The sequence below is a fragment of the Clarias gariepinus genome, chromosome 20, assembly GCF_024256425.1.
Source record: "Clarias gariepinus isolate MV-2021 ecotype Netherlands chromosome 20, CGAR_prim_01v2, whole genome shotgun sequence".
In the NCBI taxonomy this organism is placed as follows: Eukaryota; Metazoa; Chordata; class Actinopteri; order Siluriformes; family Clariidae; genus Clarias; species Clarias gariepinus.
Genome location: NC_071119.1, coordinates 16,651,412 through 16,675,836, shown reverse-complemented (window position 1 = coordinate 16,675,836; position 24,425 = coordinate 16,651,412). Strand labels below are relative to the sequence as shown.

The following is a 24,425-nucleotide window of genomic DNA, read 5'->3' as shown; positions in this document are numbered from 1 at the left end:
TGATCTATGATAAAGATCTCTGTGCTAAAGGAAAGAGTGATTTTTACCACATCTGTAATAAACGCATGATTACCATGTGTAAACATTTGACTCAAAACATGATAATAAATGAATCTGAAGACGGTCAAATAATGTTTTTTTTTTATAATGTATCTCTCAGAGGTGAGGAACAAGTTTGTGGTTGTATGTTATAAGTATAAACGGTTAAATCCTGACCATGGAAGAGTTACGCAGAAACCTAAGAAAATCACTTTTTTTTTTACTAGGGAGGAATCTCTTGATTTAGATCGATGCATTGATTTAAAGGGAAACAATTGGAAAAAGTCAAAAAGAGCGATAAATAAAACAATTAGTGTGTAAAAATAAAATTTTAACGAATGTGTGAATTATTTAATAGGCTAATGACCTATTTGCATTGGATTAGAATTATCTAGGGACCTCGTGTGATTTAGAAATTTTTCATGTGATAAGCGAAGCCTGCGATTTTATCATTATATTGTTGTATGGTGTATAGCAATATGACACAGCACAGCACCCAAAATATTTTTACTCCAACATTCTTCGCCTGGTACTTCGTACTAATATTGTGACAGGACCATTGTGTTCTGCAAGATATGGTAGGTCATTTGTGGGTGGAATTTTTACTTCTTTTTTTTATATTTACAGACATTGCAGCCAATTCATACAGGATTAAGATCACAGACAACCTCCACAATTATTACAAATCACATGTGGTCCCCAGGTAATACTAATCCTGTACTTTAACATTTTAAACATTCATGAATTAACAGTGGACCTTCCTCACCTTCCAAACACATTTGTGGTTTCTCAGGGATTGCCTTGTTGCCTTATGGATTTAAATATTTTCTCATGCAGCAGTGACAGGTTTTAATATCTTGGTGCAAGCCAAATTTCCACATCAGCCTTTGCCCTTTGACTTTCATCTGTCCTCACACCTGTACAATTCATCTTATAACCGCTTTGCTTTCAGTTGCACTTTTGATCATTGTCACTCTTTTTTTTGTTTTTACTTGGATACTTACTCTATGTAATTTCCGTTCTTGCCTTTACCTCCTTCAAATGACACAAATGTGCACGCAAACCCAAAAAAGAAAAAGTTCTTAAGTGTGTGTGTAGATGAGAGAGGATGTCTGTTACTTACAAAACCTCCAACCCTCGAAGAGCCCTGAATGCTCCATCCTCAATACAACCAATGTGATTTTTGTCCAACTGACTGTGGAACGAAAGAAAAATTTGGACAGAAGTTACAGGATTGACTTCAAAATGGTCATGAACCACCCCCCCACCCCCCAACACACAGACACACTCATAGTCTTAGAGCTTTGAACAAGATCAATACACATAAACTGCTCCAATATTCAGTGTGTAACAGTATAAAGAGATGAGCGATGCAGAATGTCCCATCATCTAACACCACCTCTTTTTTCTTGTGCCTTTTAATAACCGTCATTCCCATAAGCAAGAGCTTATTATATGCGGGAACTATGCTCACTGCCTGGTGAAATCAATATCGGTGTAGTCATGCTGAATAGTAAGATCGTTCTAAACCTAAGTCAGGTCCCAGTGGGTCTCCATGATGGCTCAATTATGAATTATTTTATATTGATAGTCAGTGTATAGGCCATTAATTATATCTTTACTAGAAGGCACTTGAGACTTAAAGGTCAAAATGCATGCACGGTTACCAAACTGCATGTGCTGTTAACACGAAACAAAGATAGGCAGGTTTAAATTTAATATAATTAGATATAAAATCAGATGTTCAGCTTACAGGTTCTTGATGTCCGTAGCTCCACGGAAGGCCTTGCGGGGAATGGCCTGGATGAAGTTCTCACTTAGGTCTCTGATAAAACAAATTGATATATTGATTAGTTCATGTATTTCTGAAGAACGCATACTAAAAACATGTGAACACAATAATAATAATAGTAATAATAATAAATGATTCTAATAAATATATTCCTTAACCCTTGTTAAACAACAACAATAACAAAAATCTCGTACGAAGCGTCAAAGCTGTCACCATACGATTTCAGGCACAGTGCTTTTAAGTGCTTTTTAATCTCATTTCCATCACAAACATCTACAAAGCACCAATCCTGACTGAACCAGTGTGATGTGCCTTTCAGTGTGAAGGGCTGAACCCATTTAGCCATTTCTAAAAGCCATTGATAGGACTATTTGTGAACGGTGTTAGAGAGTGCGGATGGCAAGGTGGAGCTAGAAGGAGGCTAGAAGAGAGAGAACAAACGCAATGAGGCTAATTAGTGTGAGCTTTTGTTCCAAGGTTCAATGGGGAACTCAACACTTTCAGAGTAAGGGTAGTTACCATGCCCCACACTCTCTACGACAAACAAACCAATGTACATGCTTTCCCACAGAATGGACTTTTTTCTTATTATAACCAACTTTTACTCAGAGCAAATTAACATAATCCATGAACAATGCAACCGTTAAAGTGTGCATGTAGCAGCACCAAATCTATTTGCTCTCCGTTACAAAACCCGTCAACAGATGTGTTAATCTTACAAAGTGCTCAGTGGAATTTTCATCTGATTAATGAAATTGATGACAACCAAGACAGTATTTTAAGAACAGTCAGTCTGTAGTTTTTTTTTTTTAAATCTGCAGTTCGAATAAATAAGTGATGAAAGTTTGAGTAATGTGCTTTTTCTTGAATATTTCCTTTTTAAGCAAGTCACCCAACAATGACATTCAGTAGATCTACCATTTAAAGACACTGACAGTTTTTACAGTTTCATGTTTTACTTTAATTAAAATGCATTTACATTTTACAGATTAAAATGCATTTACAGTCAGGTCCATAAAATTTGGAACAAGGATAAAAAATTGGGGGAATTTGGCCTCTGTACACCACCATAATGAATTTAAAATGAAATACTCAAGATGTGAGCAGGGTTAAGACATTCAGCTTTAATTCAAGGAGATGACAAAAGGGTGTCCATAAGTATTGAAGAATTACAGCCATTTATATATATGTACACCCATTTTGGGGGGATAATGAAACTAATTTATCTCTTGCAGGGCCAGGTGTGGCCTGTTTCATCGTTACTCCATGGCTAATCAAGCAGAAAGAGGGCATGGAGATGGTTCTGTGGGCGCAATTGGTAGCTGTTCACTCAAACATTCAACATGAGGTCCAGAGTGGTGTCTATGCAGGTGAAGGAGACTATCATTAGGCTGAACAAACAAACAAAAAAAACTACAACCCAGTAATATGGAGTAAACACAGATGCCTTACAACAAGATGCAAATTACTGGTACTGCTCAAGAACGATTAGACTTTGCCAGAAAACCTTGCCAGATTCTTTGGATTAATGAAACCAAAATTAACTTGAACCAGAATGATGGGAGAAAAAAAAGTATGGAGAAAGAAAGTAACAGCTCATGATCCAAAGCATATCCAAAGATGATGTTATCTGTAAAACATGGTAGGGGCAGTGTTATTGCATAAGCATGCATAGCTGCCAACAGACTCAGGTATTTATTGATGACCCAACTGATGATAGAAGTAGCAGGATGAATTGTGAATGAGTAATGAACTGAAAAGGGCATCCCACACATATACTTGGGCCAAGTTATAGTGACGGCTGCTCAAGTATGTTTGCTGACCCTCTTTAAACATCTGGCTGGGAGAACGATGCCATCCGAAGCGGACAGTACACCGAATTCTCACCAGCAAAATAAACAGCTATATGAGCAGTAGCACAAGAGTGGTGTAATGTGAACGACTCTTCTTTATAAAACCTTGGAAGATTAATAAAACTTAGGTGGTACGGATCTGTGCGGCATCAAACACTGGTCAATGACCGATTAAGAAAAAAAATGCTTTATGGAAGTCCTGCATGTTTGTCGATGGGTTTATTTGTATTTTTTTTTTTATATGTCCTGTAGATTCAGAATTACTATTTTAAATTTTTTTTTTCCTGCTATTGGAATATGGGAACGACGTTGCAATAATGCAAAATTTGCCTATTATTGTTATTATTATTTGATCAAAAAAACAACCTTAAACCACCCTAAAAACGAGTGAACCTACCACTATTTACATATGCATAGATGGAGGGGAAGGTTTGTAGTTTGGATCTCTGAAATGTAAAATTAATAGAAATATCCAATAAAGGTCATATGTATTTAATGTTTTTGTATGTAGTAGACTTTCGTGCTGGCAGGTACAGTAATGTTGGCCCGAAAGTGTATTTCACCTGTGGGGAAACACTGTAGTCTCCGCTTAGATTCAGCCAAATTCTGCACAATTGATAGGATGCTGTGGATGACCCAAAACAAAAAGCTACTGGAAAGCTACTTAAGGAAAAGACATTGGCAAAAGTCACCTGATGTCAAACCAACAGAGCACGCTTTTCAGTAAAAGAAGATAAGACGTAAACAAACAGGCAGTTGCATTAAAGGTCTGGCAAAGCATCTCGAAAAAGGAAACTCAGCATTAGGTCATGTCGAGGACTGACTTCAGAGGATTTTCATCCAAGTATAAAAGGCCAACTTACAGTATCTTTGTTCCAAAATTTATGTGACTGACTGAACATCTATTATAATATACCTATTCAGTGTTATTTAAACCTGATCACGTTTCTTATCCCACTCAGTTTTATCCATTTTGTGACTCCCCAAAAACGTGTGTATATATTTTTTCTTGTTTTAGCCACCAGATTGTGTTTTCTTGAAGTTGTTAGCGAATTAATACCAACATCCTGTGTAACTGTTATACTATTCAAGTGATCACACTGTAAAAATTTTAAACAAGAACGCCCATAATTTCCCTGTAACAGCGTTTATATTGCTGTATGTCTAGGGAATTAATCACACCATTTGGATTTAAACCTAATAAGGATGCCTTTCCCAAAAACAAAAAGTTCAAAAGGTGATGCTGTATGAAATTTAAACAATCAAGACCCCTCGTTATCTTAAGGATCCAAAAATGTTCCTTGTAAAAATAACCATTTTACAATTTTGGGAAACTTTTTATATATTGTATACCCATTTCGTCTTCAGAATAATAACAAAGAAAAAGTTTTTGATATAAAAATGGAAATACTAGGGGGAAATACGTAATTTATAGATAATACATGGTTAATGCAAAAGCAGTCTGTCATCCCACCAGTAGAGTTCAAACTGTTATCTGATGTCCTGTTGTGCTGATAATTGGGTTGACTTGTTTTTTTTATGGACTACATTTTTTTTTCACGCATCACTGATGTTTAACTGTTAATTGCCCCTTCGTCTCTGTCTGAGAAAGAACAGAGAGCGAAAAAAAAGCAACCTGACGTTTAGCTGAACATTTCAACAAAACATGAGGCATAAAGGAGATGGAAAAAAGACTAGCTGTAATTTGTTTATGATATTACTCTAGTTCTACATTTTGTTTATAGTCTATATGAGGGGATAAAACAAAGAGTAAATTGGTAAAATATTGAAAAAAAAGATAGCTAAAGAAAAACAAAAGAGTGACAAGCTGCAAATCTGCATAGTAAATCCTGTTAGTACGCGCTAACGTGATTGGTGAACTCTTCCAAGGCTTTAGAGAGCTACGATTGTGTTAGGTTGAGTGGATTACGAACTCGTGTTAGGCTGGGGGCTAATAGTACTGCTTTTGAACCAGATGATGAGAATGCTGAGGATGACAAATGTGGCTTCTTTCATTCTCTAGTGATTTTACAACAACACATTCTGTCTCTCTCCCTCTCCATGTGTAATAGAATAGATATTGAGACCAGACTTGGTGGAACTTCAGGGACACGGACATGAATGAAGTTTTAAGAGAAAGAGGGTGTGTGTGAGTGAGAAAGTGGTGGCTAAGTTCAATTGCTAACTTTGCTTACACAAGCTTTAAATTTAGCGGGTTTAAATTCACATATTTCAAAAAGACAAAAAAGGGGGCTCTCATTTGTTAAGCATGGTTACTAAGCAAAACCAAAGGATGAATGTAAAGAATGCATCTCCATGTGACAATATGATGAGTAAACGAATAATTGCCTTCGAGTAAAGTGCTAAACTCATAAAAGTTCTGAATCAGAATCTGAATCATTAAACCTAAGGAACGTCATGAACAGGATTGCAGATATCTATCCGGGAAATGGCTGAAAAAAAAGCAATGCTTTGTTTTATTTTTGTAAAACTATATTAGTAGGATTTATTTATGAGGTTATTTGATTGTGGTGCTGAGTGCAGGGGAATAAAGTTAATTTAAGGCTTCTTGAAACTTCCCCTGTTTTTCAGTTGAACTGTAACTGACCCTGCAGAATTTTTTTTTCTATGACCAAAGAAACTACAGCAGAGCTAGAAGCAAAAAAAAAAAGTTACCTCGCAAGAATAGCGGTAATAAAAAAGAGACTCCAGAACTGGTTATTTTTCTCTCACTTTTCAGTTACTCGAAGCGGAAAGAATAAGACAGGTGGGAGAGCTTCTCCTTATACGCCACCAAAACATTGTGGAGATAGCAGTTAATACATTTCGAAAATACATTTTATATTTTTTATTCAGGTTTTTTAGGCTTTAACGCCTACAATGTATGTACTGTACGCATGTAATTGTTTTCTAACTACTCCTATGACTTATTCATACACAGTACACATTCTGTTTTTCAAATCTGGTGCCTGGATTCTGCATTAATAGTCCAGCTGGCATGCCCAAAGGTTGAAGAGGTGGTCTGTGGCCACAAACCAAGCAGAACTAATTGGAGCTGGGAGCCACGTTTTGTCCTGCCAGACTCATTGCTTTATTGGTTATCAGATCCCTGAGTTATGGAGGGTGGAAACAGACAGCGTTAAGTTACAGTTACAGTGATAAGAGCAGTAGATGCTGTGTGGAACTGTCTGAAAACACACAAGCACGCGCACGCCAGCAAGATCTCTGTAAACTCGATTATCTGATGCAATTTGTAAAGGCAACCCCCTCCCCTTGAAAAAGACTAAACAATGTTGTGAAACTTGTTTCTGTAGTGATTATTGCTCAAATTTGCACTGTATTAAAAAAAAAAAAAAAGTCACTGAGAATACATTTTGCAAAGTACACACAGTTCCAAATATTGGTGAGCATTATGATGTTATGCAGCAGTAATAATAATTTCCAGCAATGAACAGTTTTGTGTTTTTCAACCCTCTTGTAACGGCTGTTTGATTAAAGGTATCTTTATGTGAAAGTGAGATAGAATTTAAGAGCTGTTCAAAAAGTGCAATGCTATCTTTTAGAGCGAACAGTGATGACTTAAATTGTTATTTATTTATTTAATTTATTATTTTTTATGTAATATGTCCCGTTCTATTTGAGTGTCTGTAATGAAGTCAATATCTGTTTATTAATTAGGGAATCCAAAATGATTTGTAATTTGTTTATCACTTCTAAGGAAAGCATAAATTTTTTGATAGACATTCTTAAATATCCATACTGATCCCACTCAGGAAATGTACTTCTAAGGGGAAGGAAATTCTCAACCGACATGTTTATAGAAAAGAACACTCCAAACAAAGTGAGCTTTACAGACCCCTCCCTTAATGACACGTGTCCTCATAATTATAGCACATTTCGCAGGCGTGCTTGAATCTTTCACTTCTAGATTAGGAAAGTCATTCCATGAAAAACTTCTGGTTGATCCACATCATTAAGTGTAGATCGCAAATTCTTCTAAATAAGTCTAAGATATGTTTTTTTTTTTTCTCACCAGACTTTATAGTCTACCATAGGGATCAGTAGTGAATCAGTAACTACTGGTTACTTATCCAGCAGTATTTAGGGATGATGGGAAAGCATCAAAGCCCGGGAAATGATTATGCTGTTAATGCAAACACATTGCAAGGAGAATTATTTATTTAACAAAATAAAGAGGATTCTTTCGAAAGAGACGCTGCGTCAACAACTCTCGTGCAAGAGTCAGTCCAGAGCCAATTATGATTTTGATCTTTATATCAACTAGATGTAAGAATGTAATCTGTTGTATACAGTTGCAGTAAAAAACATGATGAATATCAAACCTAATTAAAATCAATTCAGCAGTAAAAAATTACTTTAGTTAGACGATAAAAGAGACTACTGCCAGTGTCTTTGTAAAGCATCCTAATATTGTTTCAGATAATCGGTGCAGAAATTTCTCCAGTGTGTAACAGACATATCTACTTTCTGTCTTTTTGAGCCATTACAGCAGATCCTGCGTTTTGTACGGTTTACCAGTAATCGTCTCTTAGTTCCACAGACCATCTTTCATCATTCTCCATTAGGCTACTTTCCTCTATCTATCTACTCCTCACCTCTTTATCTTTCACTCTCCACATACCTGCCTCTCTCTTTCTCATTCCACAAAGGAAAGCAAATAACCCAATTATCTCAGGAAACGCTTTGCAATTTAGCTCTACTCTGACTTTGTTCTGGGTTCCATTTACAGTGCTTTAAGCTGATATAAAAGCATCCATTGCTTTTAAAGACCTGAGTGTCTTATAAATAGGGATGTTAGAGGAATAAAAAAATTGCTCTCCACACATTTTCCCAGTCTACCTGCTGCTGAAATCAAATAGCGGTATGCATTCGTCTAATAGAGAATTATTAATAAACGTTAAACATCATCATCATCATCATCATTCTACGTATGCGTACATGACATGACGGAATGGTTAAATCAGATCCGAGCTTAAGGATAGCAGAAGATGAAAATACGGAGAGGACATTAAGATAGTGATTTGCAGATCTGATGATGCATGACTGCTGTTTGAACAGTGGCTTGTAATTAGTTAGTCATTACTTGCCCAAATGAGGTGTGGAAAGCTGTTAATAGAATGACAGGGTCCAACAAACTCTTACAGATCCCCCTTTTATCTGCTTCATCAAACACCAAAATTGCAAGAAACGAATAGCAAGGCGGAAGCAGACTTCATATCGTGTGAATGAATTATGCCAGAAGTGAGACTTATTTCATATGCAAATAATTTGGCTGGAACAAGTCATTGAGGGTTGATGTCGATTATACTCTTTGGTCACTTGACTGACTCCTAGCCGGTCAGAAATCTCAGCACTTAAAATGTTCAAATCAGAATGGGAGATAAGGAAAACAAAATCTTGCTTAAGCAAGTGGCTGTGTAAGGCTTCAATTACAAATTCTCCCAAAAAGAGAGAATGTATTGTATCTACTGTAGTAAGTAGATGTCAAGGTATAAATTTATACCTACTACTAAAAATGTAGTGTTAACCAAATTTTAGTTAACACTAAAAATAGCTGGTGTGCAGAGTAAACTTAATACTGTGCAATTCAACCGTAAATTGTGTAAACGCAACATTTGCGTGTGAAAAGCCCCAATGTTAGAAGGACTGAAAAATAAAGGTAAGGAAGGTACGACGAGATCACATAAAAAAGGGAAAAGAGAATAATTTGAAACCAAGAATAAGGGTTTGTTAGCAGAAGAAACACCAGCACTGACTGCAAATCTCTCAAAGAATCAATAAATACCTCAGCATGTTGACAGCAAGCTTTCTGATGCACTCTAACTCCTTAATAATGAGCCAATAAGGAATGCTCAGAGCACTGCACACCATCCATCTTCCTGTGCAATGGCACATCCACATCCGTCACTTCTATAAAATCAGCCTGCCTGAAAAGCAAATGCTAGGACTTGACAAATTACTTTTTGCTGCTTTCTCTCCACTTCTCTCTGGTGAAGAAGAAAGTGCTTAAGAAGTGAGAAATTAAAAAAAAGTCAGAAAAAAAAGTGCAGAGGTTTAGGTGTGACAGGCAGAAGTCGGGGCCAAATGATAGATTGCTGTAAGTCTGCTAAAATAAAAAGATAGAGAGATAGAGTATGTATTAAAAATGAAGGATAAAAAGGAAGAAGACAGAAGGTAGACCTCAAAGCTTTCGGGAGGAGAGCGCCAAAAAGGAGGATGAGTTCCTGTTACAACGAAAGGTCTCAAGTTTGGGATGTGTGTGGTCTGTGAAACTTTAAAGCTAAACTCCTAGTCTTCAGAGGGGTTATAAGAGGAGATGTATATCTGTGGGTCATAATTCTCTCCACCATAAGGCCCCATTATTGTCCATCATTATTCCATTATTTCAGGAGACAAGCAAGTAGTCTTAACTGGTCTTTCAACCTCTGCCATTGGAAGTAAGCACTACAGATGGTCCTAATTCACTCGAACCAGCCCTCTATATCCCATAAACCCACACATACACAGTGAATGTCTGTGGAAAGCTGTTGAAATATGGCAATAAAGATTAAAGAATTGCAAGTAAGAAAACACTCCATATGTCCTCAGAGACATTTCCTGCTGCTTTTTGTCTCATAAACTGCCTTAGAATAAAAGTTATACACCAATTGCAAAAAATAAGCCGTGACTATCTTTTATAGTCCATAATCAATTTTTTACCTATGATACAAAGCTGAAATAAACCCTTATTTATTAGATTTTTGCCATTTTTATTGCAAATTGGTTTCATGAAAGTAAATTATCTTTTGACACAATTTGACATAATTTCATACTGCAAAAGTGTTCAACCACACAGTATGTTTGTGAGGGTATGAAGCTTTCCTTTAATGCCATATAGAACCTCTTAAATGTTCTATATGAAACCTGTAAGTTCACTTGACCTAAACGATTACACATGGATCTGATTTAGAAAGGTAAGATTTTTAACCATCCTAACATCCCTTAAAGAATTTTCCTCAAAAAGTAAAAATACATAGTGGTTAGAGTGTGTAGGTAAGGAATTCCCCCAGTAGTACATTCAAGCATAAGGTAAAGTATGTGAGATTTTTCATTCCAAAGTAGGCGCCCTGAAATCAAGAAGAAAGTATTCAAACTCCCAAATATACAAACTCCCAAGAATGTATTATATCAATGTCCACGCCACATTTTGAAACTACCTCAAGGGCTAGGGCATTCAGTTTCAGTAAAGCATCCGGATTTTCATGTGTTCCAAGCCAAAAAAACAACTCCTTTATTTATTTGAATTTGTGAGCAGGCAGCAGGAAAGAACTCATTAAGCTGAATTATCTTATTTTGGGACAGAGTCTGGAGGGAAGGGGACTGAACTTACTGGTGTCTCAGACTCAGATTTATCTGGGTCAACTCTTGCAGTTGATGCACAGAAACCAAAGTTCTCATATGCAACATCTTGCATGATCATCATTGTCACATGACTTACAAAGTAAGATCTCTGAACCCACTCCAATACGCAGCATTTGCCTTCACCACCTAAAAGAAAGTAACACACTAAAACATCTGTATATAACATATTCATAGCTTTTACCATTGTTCTCTCATGTCATTCCTACTACCCTAATTACTGTTGCACTGCCAAAAATATCCCACTTGTCTGGAGGTGTTGGCTCAATTAGCGAATCTCAGCGGTGCAAAAATCTTTAAATACACCCCGCTGACTTCCAGCTGAAAAACAGCGATTGGCAGTCAGGAAGAAGAAGTTGACAAATAGAATTGGTTAAGCTCAAGTTGCACTGATTGATTTGTCTCTGGATGTGTGTGTGTGTGTGTGTGTGTATGTGTAAATACACTGACTTGATGCAGAGGATACCTGCCAGAAACTTAGAGTAAAATAGAAAGAGAAACAAAGGGTGAGAGAAAGAGAAATAGCCAAACGGAGAGGTGTAACCGTAGTGCAGACTAATAGCCCATTAGCCCATTAGAGCACTTTAGTGCTTGGCCAGGTTTAGCTCCTATTTGTGGCCACATAGTGCAGCCGAGAAACATTTCCGTCAGTTTGTCTGAAACTAAATGGCATCAGCACGTCCATTATTTAACCGCTAGAGAAACCTACAATTTTTGCAATGACTTGTTAAACTCTAAGGAAAAAGTGCATTTTGCACAAGCCTGTTCTACCTGAAGAAGATGCCAGGAGACTGGAGGAAATACTTATAATTCAGTCGATCCATGTCCACATACAAAAACGCAGATTCTTGATCTCTGCCACATCAATAAAAACTATGCAATATGTGTCTAACCAACTTAATTACAGAACATACCAATTTTTTAAAATAAAAAACATATGTACGTAATTACAAACTCATTTTATTTCGTTAGATAAAGGCACTTTAATAAGTACTTACTTCTACTGTATGAAAGGTAAGCACATTAGTCAAACGCATGTAGTTGTGCTTATCAAGCAAGCATAAATATTACACTGTACAAAAGCTGTAGATAACCATGTTTAGCACGTTTAATACAATCTTACTTAATATTTAGGTTGCTAACCTTAATTTAAAAACCAAAGTTTAGCTAAAAATGAAATATTCTGTTGCATCTAGCCTACTTTTAAGCTGAGTAATAGGAGCACCATACTGATAAAAAATAAAAATTAATGTTAGAGCTACTGTACTGGGAACAGCCATAAAAGCATCTTATCCTTCTTCCTCTAAATCACCTTCAACACACTCTACTCTGCCAATATCAATAGAGTGCCATTGTAAAGCTAAACCCATGAATCTATATCGATTTTGGTATAATTAAGACCCAGGTTGCAACTTACAATCAATTGTGCAGCTTCAAACAGAACAATAACAGAAACTCAACAGTCCAAGTGCTCGGACGGCTCTCATTCTTCTAGGTGAAGCGATATTCGGCTTTTGTGCTCGGGTTCTAATCAATGTCCATGGTCGGAATTGGCTCCGTCTTAACAAAAGGAGCTGGAAGGCTATCACAGGACTCTTTCTGTACTTTTCTTCACTCATATTTGGACTACTTTCATTTAAAAGATAGCTTACATGCTCTTGCTCTTGGTCAGATAATCATCTTTACATGAACAGACTTTTCTATTGCATCACTGTACATTTTTGCATGTTTTGCAATCTGGTGTCAGCTATATGCATCTATGCATGTTCTGTGATTACAGCTCGAAATATAGAAATAAAGTTTTATTCAGCAGTGAAAATTCAGCTCGTACTACATTACCAATTCTAACCCAGGTCAAAATATATACAGTAGATGCACAATTTTTATTTTTATTTTTTTCTCTTCTCCACTTATCAACTTTAATAATCCTGGCCTTCCTTCATATGTTGTACATGTTTAAATAAACCGTATTATAATCAATAAGACAATTTTTGTGTGTGGGCTTGTGTGAGGATGGTGAAATAAACACCGTATTAAAAAAAACAATAAAAGATTTAAAGCATACTGCAGTGTATATAAATCACGCAGTCACACACAGCCTCAACAAACCATAGTCTCCTTATCTCTGGTGTGCACACACACTCTACCCCAAACCTACACATGCACTATCTATGCTGTGGTTGGCTGGAATGATCAACTTCTATCCATTCATCAAACATATCAAGTTCTGGGAAGTATGTGACTTAGTGCCAGCTTAGATCAAAGTGTAGGATTTTATGTACTGACTCAGTGCTCACTCACTGTGCTGTGACAGATAATGTCACGGCTGGTAAACACTCTATATTCTAACATTTTAGTAACATAATACACGAAGGTTGACACTGAAGAACTGGTACAAAACCCTGGATGTTTGAGGATTGGCCCATTGAAGAAGTGTAGTCAAACAGATCACAGTATACAGTTTGTATTAATAATGTCTTATGTCATTTTTGCATAAGGACAGAAAGTATTGTGGTGTAGCCAAATAAACTATACTGAGTATATAGTTTTTATTTCCCTATATATTTTTTTAATGATATGCTTTTAATTAACACCAACTGCTCAGCTATTTTTGTAAGCGTGGATTCTAAATTATATTAATGTATTTACTATGCAAATGCAATCCTTTAGAAACATACTATTGCTGGCCATTAAAAATGCCATATAAAATGACCACACTATCACTTTAAATTTCTGGTCCATGTTGGCATGATTGAATCACAAATTTGCTACGGATTTGTCATCCTGCAAATCGTCCTTACTACCACATGAAGATCATTTAGGTCTTGTGATGTGAAAGGCCACCAGTACGCTTTCAAATAATGCTCATTTGGTGTTAGGGAACAAAAAAATAATTCCCCATCACCACCCTGAACTGTTGACCTAGGTTCATGGTTTCTTGTTTTAGATGGGAAATTCTGACCATACCAACAGAAATTAAGACATTTCAGACCAGGTATAAAAGAACTAGCCAAGTTAAGGTGACACTGTCCCAAATCAGTTCCTCCAGATTCCTGTTCTTGGCTGACAGGTCTGGAACCCATTGTGATCTTCTGCTATTGTAGATCATCCTGGAACTCTGGGACTCATCTCTGACCAAAGGACACTGCAACGCAGGACTATTAGGTGACTATTAGACTAACAGGCAGAAATATAAAAGTGGCATATTCAAGACTGCATAGCAGAAAAGGTCTTAAAGCTGATTCCTGGGAATACATACAGGCCTATCACAGAGTGCTATAATACAGAATGTCTGGAGGCTCTCTGAATCAATAAAGATTCCTAGCCAGAGGTGCCTCAAGTCAAATTGCTGAGGTGGAGGTTGCTAGGAGACCAAAGGTACCCAGCTGGAGCTGTGACTAAGCCATTGGGGGAGTGTATATGTGTGTCTGTGTGTATATTGGGGGGGGGGTTAGGAACAATAGGATTTGGTCCCAGCTGTGCAGCAGTGGGAAGAGAGCTGCGGGGCAACAACGGGGGGCGCAGGGCAAGAATAGCTGGTCTCTCATATTTACTTTGTTCTCCAGAGGTCATAAATCCCTCTCTCACTCGCTTTGCTCCAGTGCTCTCCATCATCACCATCTCGAAAAGACGGGTAAGGGCGAGAAAGGCAAACTTCCCCTCTAGACAAACAAAACCTCTGTCTCTTTGAGCAAAAGGAGAAAGCAAGGAGGTCAAACTCTACTACTCTCCCACATATATGGAATATTTGCATTTGTGCAATGCTGTGTTTTAAAAAAACTTCAGGGGCATAGGAAAAGTGAAAAGGAATTTTTAATTAAACCCTAATAGCCACTGTAGTCAAATCAACCTTATAGTATAATTGTACAGACACATTCCACTTAGTCTACAGACAATGAAATTAAACTAACACCGACTGATTCTGACTAAGTGTTCATATATCGTTTTTTTTTTTTTAAAGATTTGGGACAAAAAAGAGCCGTTTACCAAAATAGGTACAAAGAATAACCCAAATTAATGGCCTTGTCCTTAAAATAACTGTTTTCATGTTATTGAATGATTCAGAATCGTAGGATTACTGCGAATATAGGTGTTACATGCAGACTGCAGCTCTCTTGCCAGTGGTAAGACACAACTATATTCTGAACCCTGTCCTCACATACACTACTGTTCAAAAGTTTGGGGTCACTTGCAAATTTCTTTGTTTTTGTTTAGTGATTTATTTTCTACATTCTACAATAATACTGGGGATTTCAAAACTATAAAATAACACATATGGATTTAGGTAATTACGTAAAAACAACAGTTAGTTGTTATTTTAAGACACAGAGGTCAGCCTTCCTGTAATAGTTCTTGCAAGAACAGTATTGTCAAGTGCATTTGCAAAATCCGTCAAGCACCATAATGAAACTGGCTCTCATGAAGGCCATCCCAGGAGAGCGAGACCAAAACCTACCTCTGCCGCAGACGAAAAGTTCATTTAGAGTTATCAGCCTGAAAAATGACCAATTAACAGCACCTCAAAATTGAGGCGTTAAGGGGTCATTACAGAGCATAAGTAGCAGAAACATCTCAATATCAGCTGTTCAAAGGAGATTAATGCATTTTTTGGACGCCTTCAGCATTCCCTTTCTTTTTTCTTTATCATGTAAAAAGAAAGAAAAATCAGGAACGATCATGGAGTTAGAAAGTGACCCCAAACTTTTGAACGGTAGTGTATATACACCAACATACCTCTGCTAATAGTATAATAATCACACTTTCTCCTCTCATCCTTCTGGCTAGGAATTTCACAACCAAGAACTCTATAAAAATGAGAGAGCGATGAAAACTTTAGGCAGGGAAACCACTTTTGGGGGCACCACAGGATCGTAGCTGAGGCAGGGCTAATTATGTTTAACTAGGTTTTTACATGGTTTTAACTGGGATCTGTGGTCTCCCACTATTTTAATACACGCAAGAGGCTGGGGCATCCCTCAGTGATTCTGCACAAATGTGTGAAGGCAGCCATGTGCCCTTTATTCTTAATTGACTTCTTTTCTGATCACTGCCCTTTTTTCTCATTTTGGAGACCATTAGGCAGGTTTCTTATTTTTGGCAGGGGGTTGAAAATGACAGTTGAAAGGGAATAAGGGTTGTCACGGTTAATGAACTCCTGGAGCGGCAATGATCGGAGGTGTAGTCTGAAGCCCTGGGGCCAGAAAGCAGTTCCTGGCCTCCTGAAAGATTTAGCTCAAAGAAAAGTAATGAAGCTTCATGTCACAAATGTACTTTTTTCTGAAGAGGTAAATTATTGTTTTAATTGTTTGACACCCCCCCCCCCCCAAAAAAAAAAAGATTAATGGATTATTATTATTCATATTATATATTGTATTAATTATAGTAATATTACATTAACATATTATTGATATACTATTATTATTATTGTAGGCATTATAAATGATTTTAGTCTTGAATGTGTACATCATGATTTTCTTAGTGGTTCACAGTTGCAACCAAGAATGCGGGGTGTAGGGATACAAAGGGTGCTATAGTGCCCCAGACTTTTAAGAGTCATTTACCCGCAGTATCTATTACTATGCTACTATAATAATAATAATAATAATAAAAATTCAGTATAAATATATAAATAATCATGCTGAAAATTAGTGAACGCTTTTTGATTGTAGGAGTTTATCACTAGTTGAACTGAACTATTGAAGGCTGCCCCAATGTTAGCCTAGCTCATTTTAAAGTTACCATCAACTAAATCTGGCACATAAACTCAGGTAAGCCCTAGTGGTTGCTTTAACTGTGAATAGATCAGTAAGCCCTTTTCTTAAGGTGTGGGTGGGTGCACATAAATTTCTCTTAAGTATGTGTGGGCTGAGCAAAGGTAAAGAAGCTCATTTTATGGCCTGATGGCTTAACTGGATGCCAACACCATGTGGCCTGGGCAGCACAGGGACCCTCTGGAGTTGTGTGTCATTTCACAAGGTTGGCATTTTCAGAGGAAATAACTGCCAGAGCAAGGGTGCATGAAATTAAAGCCCACAATCACAGAATGGTGGGCGGGGGTAGTGGTGGTGTTGGGACAAAGACTAATAAAGATACAAACCTGAGACTATAGGACAACGTGGAGGCACAGGGCTGTAAAATGAGAACACCACATGAAATTCTGTATGGTTGGAACATCACTGCTTATTGACTACAATGTAAACAGGTTGACATCATGGTTTCAAAAAGGGTTTGTAATAATAATAATAATAATAATAATATTAATAACCCTAACAATAACAATCAAAATAGTATTCAGGGAGTGGTATTTAGGCAGCTGCATCCACACTTAATTAACTTTAAACCCATGGATATACTGCATAAGTATTGTTTTTAGTGTACTGACTGGTTTCTTACTGGCCAACATTTAGTAATTGTTTTTTTTTTGGACTGCTGTAGATCCTGACTATGTGGCCAGACATCATTACACAAATTTTATGTTTCTAAAGTGCTCATTGCTTTACTAAATCTTTTAGGCCAAACCGTGGCCTCTGCAAGGATGAATGGATTTCAGCTTTGTCCAGATGCTGTGAGGCATATTCCAGATGGGGAGGAAGCATCTGTTAACTTCAGAGATCGAGTAGATAAAGAATCATATTCAGAGGGACCCAACCAAAAAGCTGGCTTTGACACTAACAAAAGAAAAAATGTTGGGGTATGGAACCACTGGACAACTAATTGATCCGCTGACTAGAAGGTTCTGTGGCCATGAGGGGGGCATCTGTCTTTTTAGACAGATATTTACAACCCTGGGGCTCAGTGCGAAAGGCAATTTTCCAGGCTTGACGTTGCTGTGTGGACTGAGAAAATAGCAGTGCCTAGGAGGTGGCAAAAACTCCATTTAACCTTCCTGGTGGACAATATCTTCAGGCTTCAAACACACACTAACAACTCCACCTCTAAGCATCTCCAAGCAAACAGAGCTGCAGGCAGACACAAGGCTGACCGTTCCATCTAGAGGCCGCTGACATGAATGAGAATGACATTTCAACCAGGGGGCAGGAGGTGACAGATCAGAATGGAGATTACCGCTTCACTTTTGCCACGGCCGTTTGTGCGGTCCCGCCCCCATTCTTTAGTGGGAATCCTGTCTGTGTACTTTGGGATACAATAGAACACTACATACAATGGAGCACTAAATTCTGTGACTGAAGAATTACCTGCTCTTATTTCATAATCCAAAAGTGGCAGCATGGAAGCTTGCAAGCCCCAGCATGACAGGTTGAAAAAAGCCACTGATGTGTGGTAAGAGAAAGGAACATTTGTCAAAGGGAAAAAAAAAGTATGGAGGAGGAAATGGGTATTAAGCAGAGGTGTCATGGAGTAGGCTGTTTGTGGGAGGCTTGGGAGGGCTGGGGGGGCGGTGTATGCAGGAGCGAGTCAGGGAGTGATGTGCAAGTCAGGAATGTCTTTGTTACTCCAGGCTAATATTTGTGCACGGATTTAGCTCCCCCCCCCCCCACCCCCCTTCTGCACTTGCTGTTTGCAAAAAGGAATGAAAAGACAGATCACTGATGAGTTACCTAGCAGCATGGGGCCATGTGGAGGAGAGGAAGAAGAAGAGAAATAGTAGAAGTTCCTATGGAGAAACATGCTTATTATTCTAAATGCCAGTCTCACTATCATTTCTATCCTTCCACCACAAAGACTGATGGGAGCGAAACTCACACACTACACAGAAAGAGAGAGAGAGAGAGAGAGAGAGATGTAATGAGAGGCATGTAAGGTCAAACTCATTTCAGTCATCCTATGACCTCTCTTCTAGGACAGACTGATACACTATAATGTCAAACATATGCATACATCTAATTACACTGTTTAGTTGATTTTTTTTTTATTCTGTTGCAGATTTAATCTCCCTTTTATGGGTATAATAACCTCCAATCTTCTGGGAAGACTTTACACAATGATTTTGGTGCATGGCTTTTGGGGATTTTCCCATTCAGCCACAAGAGAATTGTGAAGTCAGGTACCAATGTTGGTTGCAGTCAGCATTTCAGTTCATTCCAAAAATGTTCAGTGGTGTTGAGGTCAGTCCTCTGAGTTTTTCCACTTCCGCCATGGGAAACCATGTCTTGGCTTTTTGCACAGGAAAGTTGCCGTCTTAGTTCCAGAGAAGGTAAGTTAAGGTAAGAAATACTACAACATGCATAGACACCCTGTACATTTATGTGCTTTCGAGTTTGTGGCAGTATTTTGGTGAAGGCCCACATATGGCTATGATGGTTAGCTGTCCACAAACCTTTGGCCATATAGCAAAAGTGCCACTACACGGTAACAGTAGACCCCCCCATCTGTGCTGCACAATCCCAACCAATCAACCAAAAGCTGTATTCCAGATTGGCCTTGGCACTTAGCACTAACATGGCAACAGACAATGCAGCAGCGACCCTGTATTTTAAAGCCAATTGCCTGGACATCCAACACCATTTCTGCAGTCACTATCATTAAAATCCCCCACAAAGCCTTTGTTTTCACAGTGTTGTGTTTTTTTTTTTAAATGAAGCAGACAGGGTCCTTACAAGTGGAACAGTAAAAGCAGTTTTTATTTCCACAACATTATCAGCATCACCTTAGTGTTCATGTGATCATAAAAGCTATATAAAAGTGTTAATGTAGATTATTTCTCCTCGCTATTTTATGCCATTATATTTTAACGCTTTAAATAAATTAAATTAAATTAATTCCACATGCATTGCTATAAATTAAAACTATTTTTCTTATAACTTGACCTATGAATTTATTCTCTTTAAATTTTTTTCCTAAAGCTCAATATTGTAGTTTTAACTATCTGAATCCTGGCCTGCTAACATGGCACTGCACAGTCAGACAGAAAGATAACTGACCGAAGTCAAAAGGACCTCAGCTGTCTGTCTGACCTCACGACAGGGACGTCTATCCAGGTTTGTCTCCATTTCACTACATCTCAGTGGCTCTTTTCTGGCCTGCGATAGTGTGCCAGCTCAGGGAACGTGGACAAGGGCAAGGAGCAGACTCAGTGTCTCACAGTCTCTTGTTTTCAAAGCAGGCTGCCAGCGCCTGCCAAAAGTAATGCAATACAGCAGATTTCCTTTCTTTGCTGTAGCTTTCTCTTTGGCTAGACCAGATTCCCTGGCCTAGTTACTCCAAACACAAGGTAGATCCCTGACTCCAAATATTTAAGGACACTATTTCTCTGCTTGTAATTAAAAATGGTGTGTGATGCTGTCTCGCTTTCCTGAGCCTGAAGCCTCAAAGCACTAAGGGGAAATGGGAACATGGGAACAAAAGGCCGTCGAAACTTGTTCGCTCTTACTCTCTCTCTTTAACCCCAAGTCTTTGCCCTCTCTTTGACACCCAGATAAAATGTTTAAGCAGAGGAAGAAAAAGAGCAGGGATTTATCCTGATGATTCACAATTGCTACACACTCCATGAGACTGTTAATGATACGTTAGCTAACTCAAGAAGTAAATATGTCAACTGTGACTCAAAGGGATAAACTCTTTTATGTATGCAAATCCGTGTTGAGACGAGCCACGGCATGGAAGGGAATCCTCACACATGAGTCTGCTTTCTACCAGAGGAAGTCAAAGGAACTCTAAATAGATCCATAGTCACCTACAATTACAGATCCTAAAGAAAAAAAAATCTCTCGACATTGCGCCGCAATCCTACAGGGACCTGCTCTGATTTAAGACATTTATTTATTCACAAAGAAGCTTCGGCAGCCCCCATCCATTTCTCTCTGCAGACAGGCTTCTGAGTGACAGAAACCCTAGAGTTTATTTTGCCATGCCCCAGCAGTACTCATTCCTATCTATACATTTCAGTGCCTCATCTTCGCAGGGTCGGTAATGTGCTTTGCCATTCAATTTGCAACCTTTTTCTGTTTATATGAAATATTTAAAATATATACAATATAAAACCCAGTTTTGTGTTAGATGAAGATTTTGTAATGTAACTTATAAGGTAAATATTTTACACTTGGTAATTAAATGTTAACAAATATTTTCTGCAAAATAGTTTATTAAAACAAATTGATTAAATAAATAATGCTCTTTTTGAAGTAGGATCATAAACAGAATACTCAGACTACATTCACCTTAGATCATCATAACTTTTCCCAGATATGCAGCTTTGCGATAGAGGAGTAACATTCACAGTCACTTTCCTAAAGTCCAGCATATGCAGGATTCAAATGGCGCACTTCATCACTCAGCCGCACAAAGACAAACACACACACACACACACACACACACGGTCAGCACTGATAAAAGGTCTGGAAATTTAAACAGAAGCAGCTTGAGCCACAAATATAAGAATTTGCCCTGTAGGCAGACTCGTTGAGAGTGCATCATGAAGAAAAGATTAGGTATTGATTCACAACCTGCCACTCTCTAGGAGCAAAGTGTCTACAATTAGGTAATAATTACATCTTTATTAGGAACAATATAGGGACTGAGCTCATGCATCTTTTTACCCACTTTTTTGAAAATGCTTGATTAAATAAATACAAGTACACACTTTTATGTTTATGCCCCCTCAATTGAGCAAGCTTTGTTTTTTTTTAATTATTATTATAAAAGAGAGAGAGAGCTCTTGTGATCTGCCTCCTGGCAAAACAAAAAATTAAGCCTCCTAGATTTAATCATGTTAAAATTGAACTTATAAATAATGCAAATAAATTACAGATACAATGAATGCAGTTATGACCATGAGACTCCAAAATAGCAACTGTAATACTTTTTGCGATTATCATCTTGAGAGAGCTTAATCAACAAACAAAAAATTTTCTTCAATGCTGAAACTGATTATCTGAGAGAGAGAGAGAGAGAGAGAGAGAGTAAAAGCATGAAATAGAATAATTTTTCAAGAAAAACAAGAAATAGCTCGGTTGACTCCCCCAACTCTACTACCTCCATCTCTTTTCAATGTTTTTATCTTTTTTCAGCATTCACTTGCATACTCTGTCCCTGAGTGCTCGATGGTCCTTGAAACATTTTGGAAACACAATCTTATGCTGCAAATCGGAATTTGACTGACCCTCCAGCACCTTGACTTCACGGTTTAAATTAGACTTTGTGGGAGCTTTCTGTGAGATCTCCAGTGGTATAACCACAGCTGCTTTGTAGCAGCCAAAGGTTCTGTCACATATATCTATGTCACCTGCGGTGGTCTGACTCAGCCAAACTGACGGACCTTTGCCAGGCCTCACTGTGGGGTTCCTGCAAGAGATGAGTGGACGCCAAATAGCTTCATAAACGAGCAAGGAGGTTCTGGACACGCCTCAACCCATTGTGTCATCTTTATCACGCCTGACCCAAAACCAAATACCCAGGGCCCCCCCATCTCTTTGGCGACGTAAGCGGGGCTGCACCGTTGCCTAGCAACCAAGAACAATGAGTCCCTGGGAAAGCACACTGCTTATGCAAAAGGGCAGTCTTTTCACTCTGCTGAGAGGAGAGGTGGCAAGGGGCACTAAGAGAGTAAGTAGGAGAGGGAGGCAGAAAGAAAAAGAGCGGACTAATGGGCAGATTTCCAGGCCATATACTCGGACACAAAAAGTTAATTATTCTAAATGTATATATCCAAGAGTCATTAAGAGATTTATTTTGAATTTTAATTAGATTCATTAGCTCCCCCCTGTGTAAGATATATATATTTATTTTTTGTATTGCTTCAAGAATGGGGGTTACTTCTTGTTGCTGTCTCTCAGTAAGCAGCTTGATTTGGTTTGTTCAGTTAAAACACTTTCAACAGGTCCTATTGTACAAATGAGGACATCAACATGTTCTGCTCGAGTTTGGCTTTAGAGAAAAACTAAAGCAAAGAGTGCCTCCCCATGCCGCAAGACTATCAACACTAATGCACCAATTTGGGTGTACTTTCAGTCAATTTATTTCACAGAGATAAAGTTGTTTGAAGACAAATACACAAAATATCACTTTGGAATTTTTTTACTGCATCAACATGTTATATATTTCCAGAGCCAGCAAAATATACTGCAGTTTCTACGTTATATGTATAAATGCTTCAGAATGAGATTACTATGCAAAGTGGTAGGAAAGACAGATCTAGGCACATGTATGTTATGAAAATGGAGTTTCTGTGGCAATTAAAACTACACATATCAGATCAGTGAAAGACCAAGGTGAACAAGGGGGTCTTGCGCACCCTATAGTGCTTGGGCCTTAATGAATCATTTTAGGTCTGTAGTACCATTATGATGCCATTAATTATGGTATTATAATGAAATACTAATTCAGAATCTAACTAAAATGCTTAATTGTAACTCCAAGATACATCATCTCATAAGAACATTTAAATACAATGCAATATCAAATATTACATAAGAAGCACCAAGGTTTTTTGGCATTTAGGGGATTAGTATCGTGGCACATGACAATGGAGACATGTTTTTTAAAGTTGAGACAATGATGGAAGACAAAATAAAAATATAATAAAATAATTTTAAGTCTAACAAGTTGGACAAACAAGTTTAACAATGATTGTAAGGCTAAATGTATTAACTGTACTGAATGTGTCCAGTAAACTTGTACTTATCAGAAAAAAAGCCAAAGGAAGATTGGAGGGTCCAAGCAACTCTGCATGTTGTGAGCATTTCTGTTTTATATCTAATCTTTTACTTCATCAGGCACCCATCAATGTGCCTTTCTATAGATGTTTAGGTCCGCTCAGACTCAAAGCCTGAACCATGTTTGTTTAAGCATCGGCTTTACGTTTTATTGGCACATTCATTAAATGGCAAGGGATGTGAATGACAGTTTCTTTCTATGGAAGTCTCACACGTAGCCACAACCTTGCCAAAGCATTTAACTTTCTCCACTCTGAAAGTGCAGGCTTAAGAGTGTCTCCTACTGTTTCTTGTGCCTTACCCCCTTTTCCCTCTCTCATTCAAAAAGCCAAACGACAGCTTTATACATAAATGATCTTAAGTGACAAACGCTGCTTTAGGAGCATGATGAAAATCTAAGATTAAATGAGACATAAAAAATATGCCTATTTAGACATTCCGAGTAAGAAATATCATACGTGGGTAATCCTCAGTTTCTTTCATGTCTTTGTTGCACAAGCTTCTACCCTGTTCACATTTTAAAGAGAGGCTAAATTATTACTAAACATTCACTCATACACCATTCACTGCTAATTAAAAGCTGCTACATGTACTTTACTGCCAGTTAATTATCAGTGTTTGTGAAGGGGGCATGTATTGTATGTGCTTTTCTGTGTCATGCTCACAAAGCTTATGCTGTATTTGATTAGATATTCTATCTTACCTTTGTGG

The 24,425-nt window shown here is 37.8% G+C and overlaps 1 protein-coding gene across 4 annotated transcripts in view; it reads right to left on the bottom strand.

Annotated features, from left to right (window-relative positions):
• Window positions 1–24,425, bottom strand: part of slit1a (slit homolog 1a (Drosophila)) — an 87,461-nt gene that overhangs the window by 42,358 nt on the left and 20,678 nt on the right. For all 4 annotated transcript variants that reach the window (XM_053479996.1, XM_053479998.1, XM_053479997.1 and 1 more), the window contains exons 5-6: window positions 1,793–1,864; window positions 1,163–1,234 (exon numbers count right to left, since the gene is read on the bottom strand). In XM_053479996.1, coding sequence (XP_053335971.1) covers window positions 1,163–1,234; window positions 1,793–1,864 — 144 coding nt within the window. The remainder of the gene's footprint in view (window positions 1–1,162; window positions 1,235–1,792; window positions 1,865–24,425) is intronic.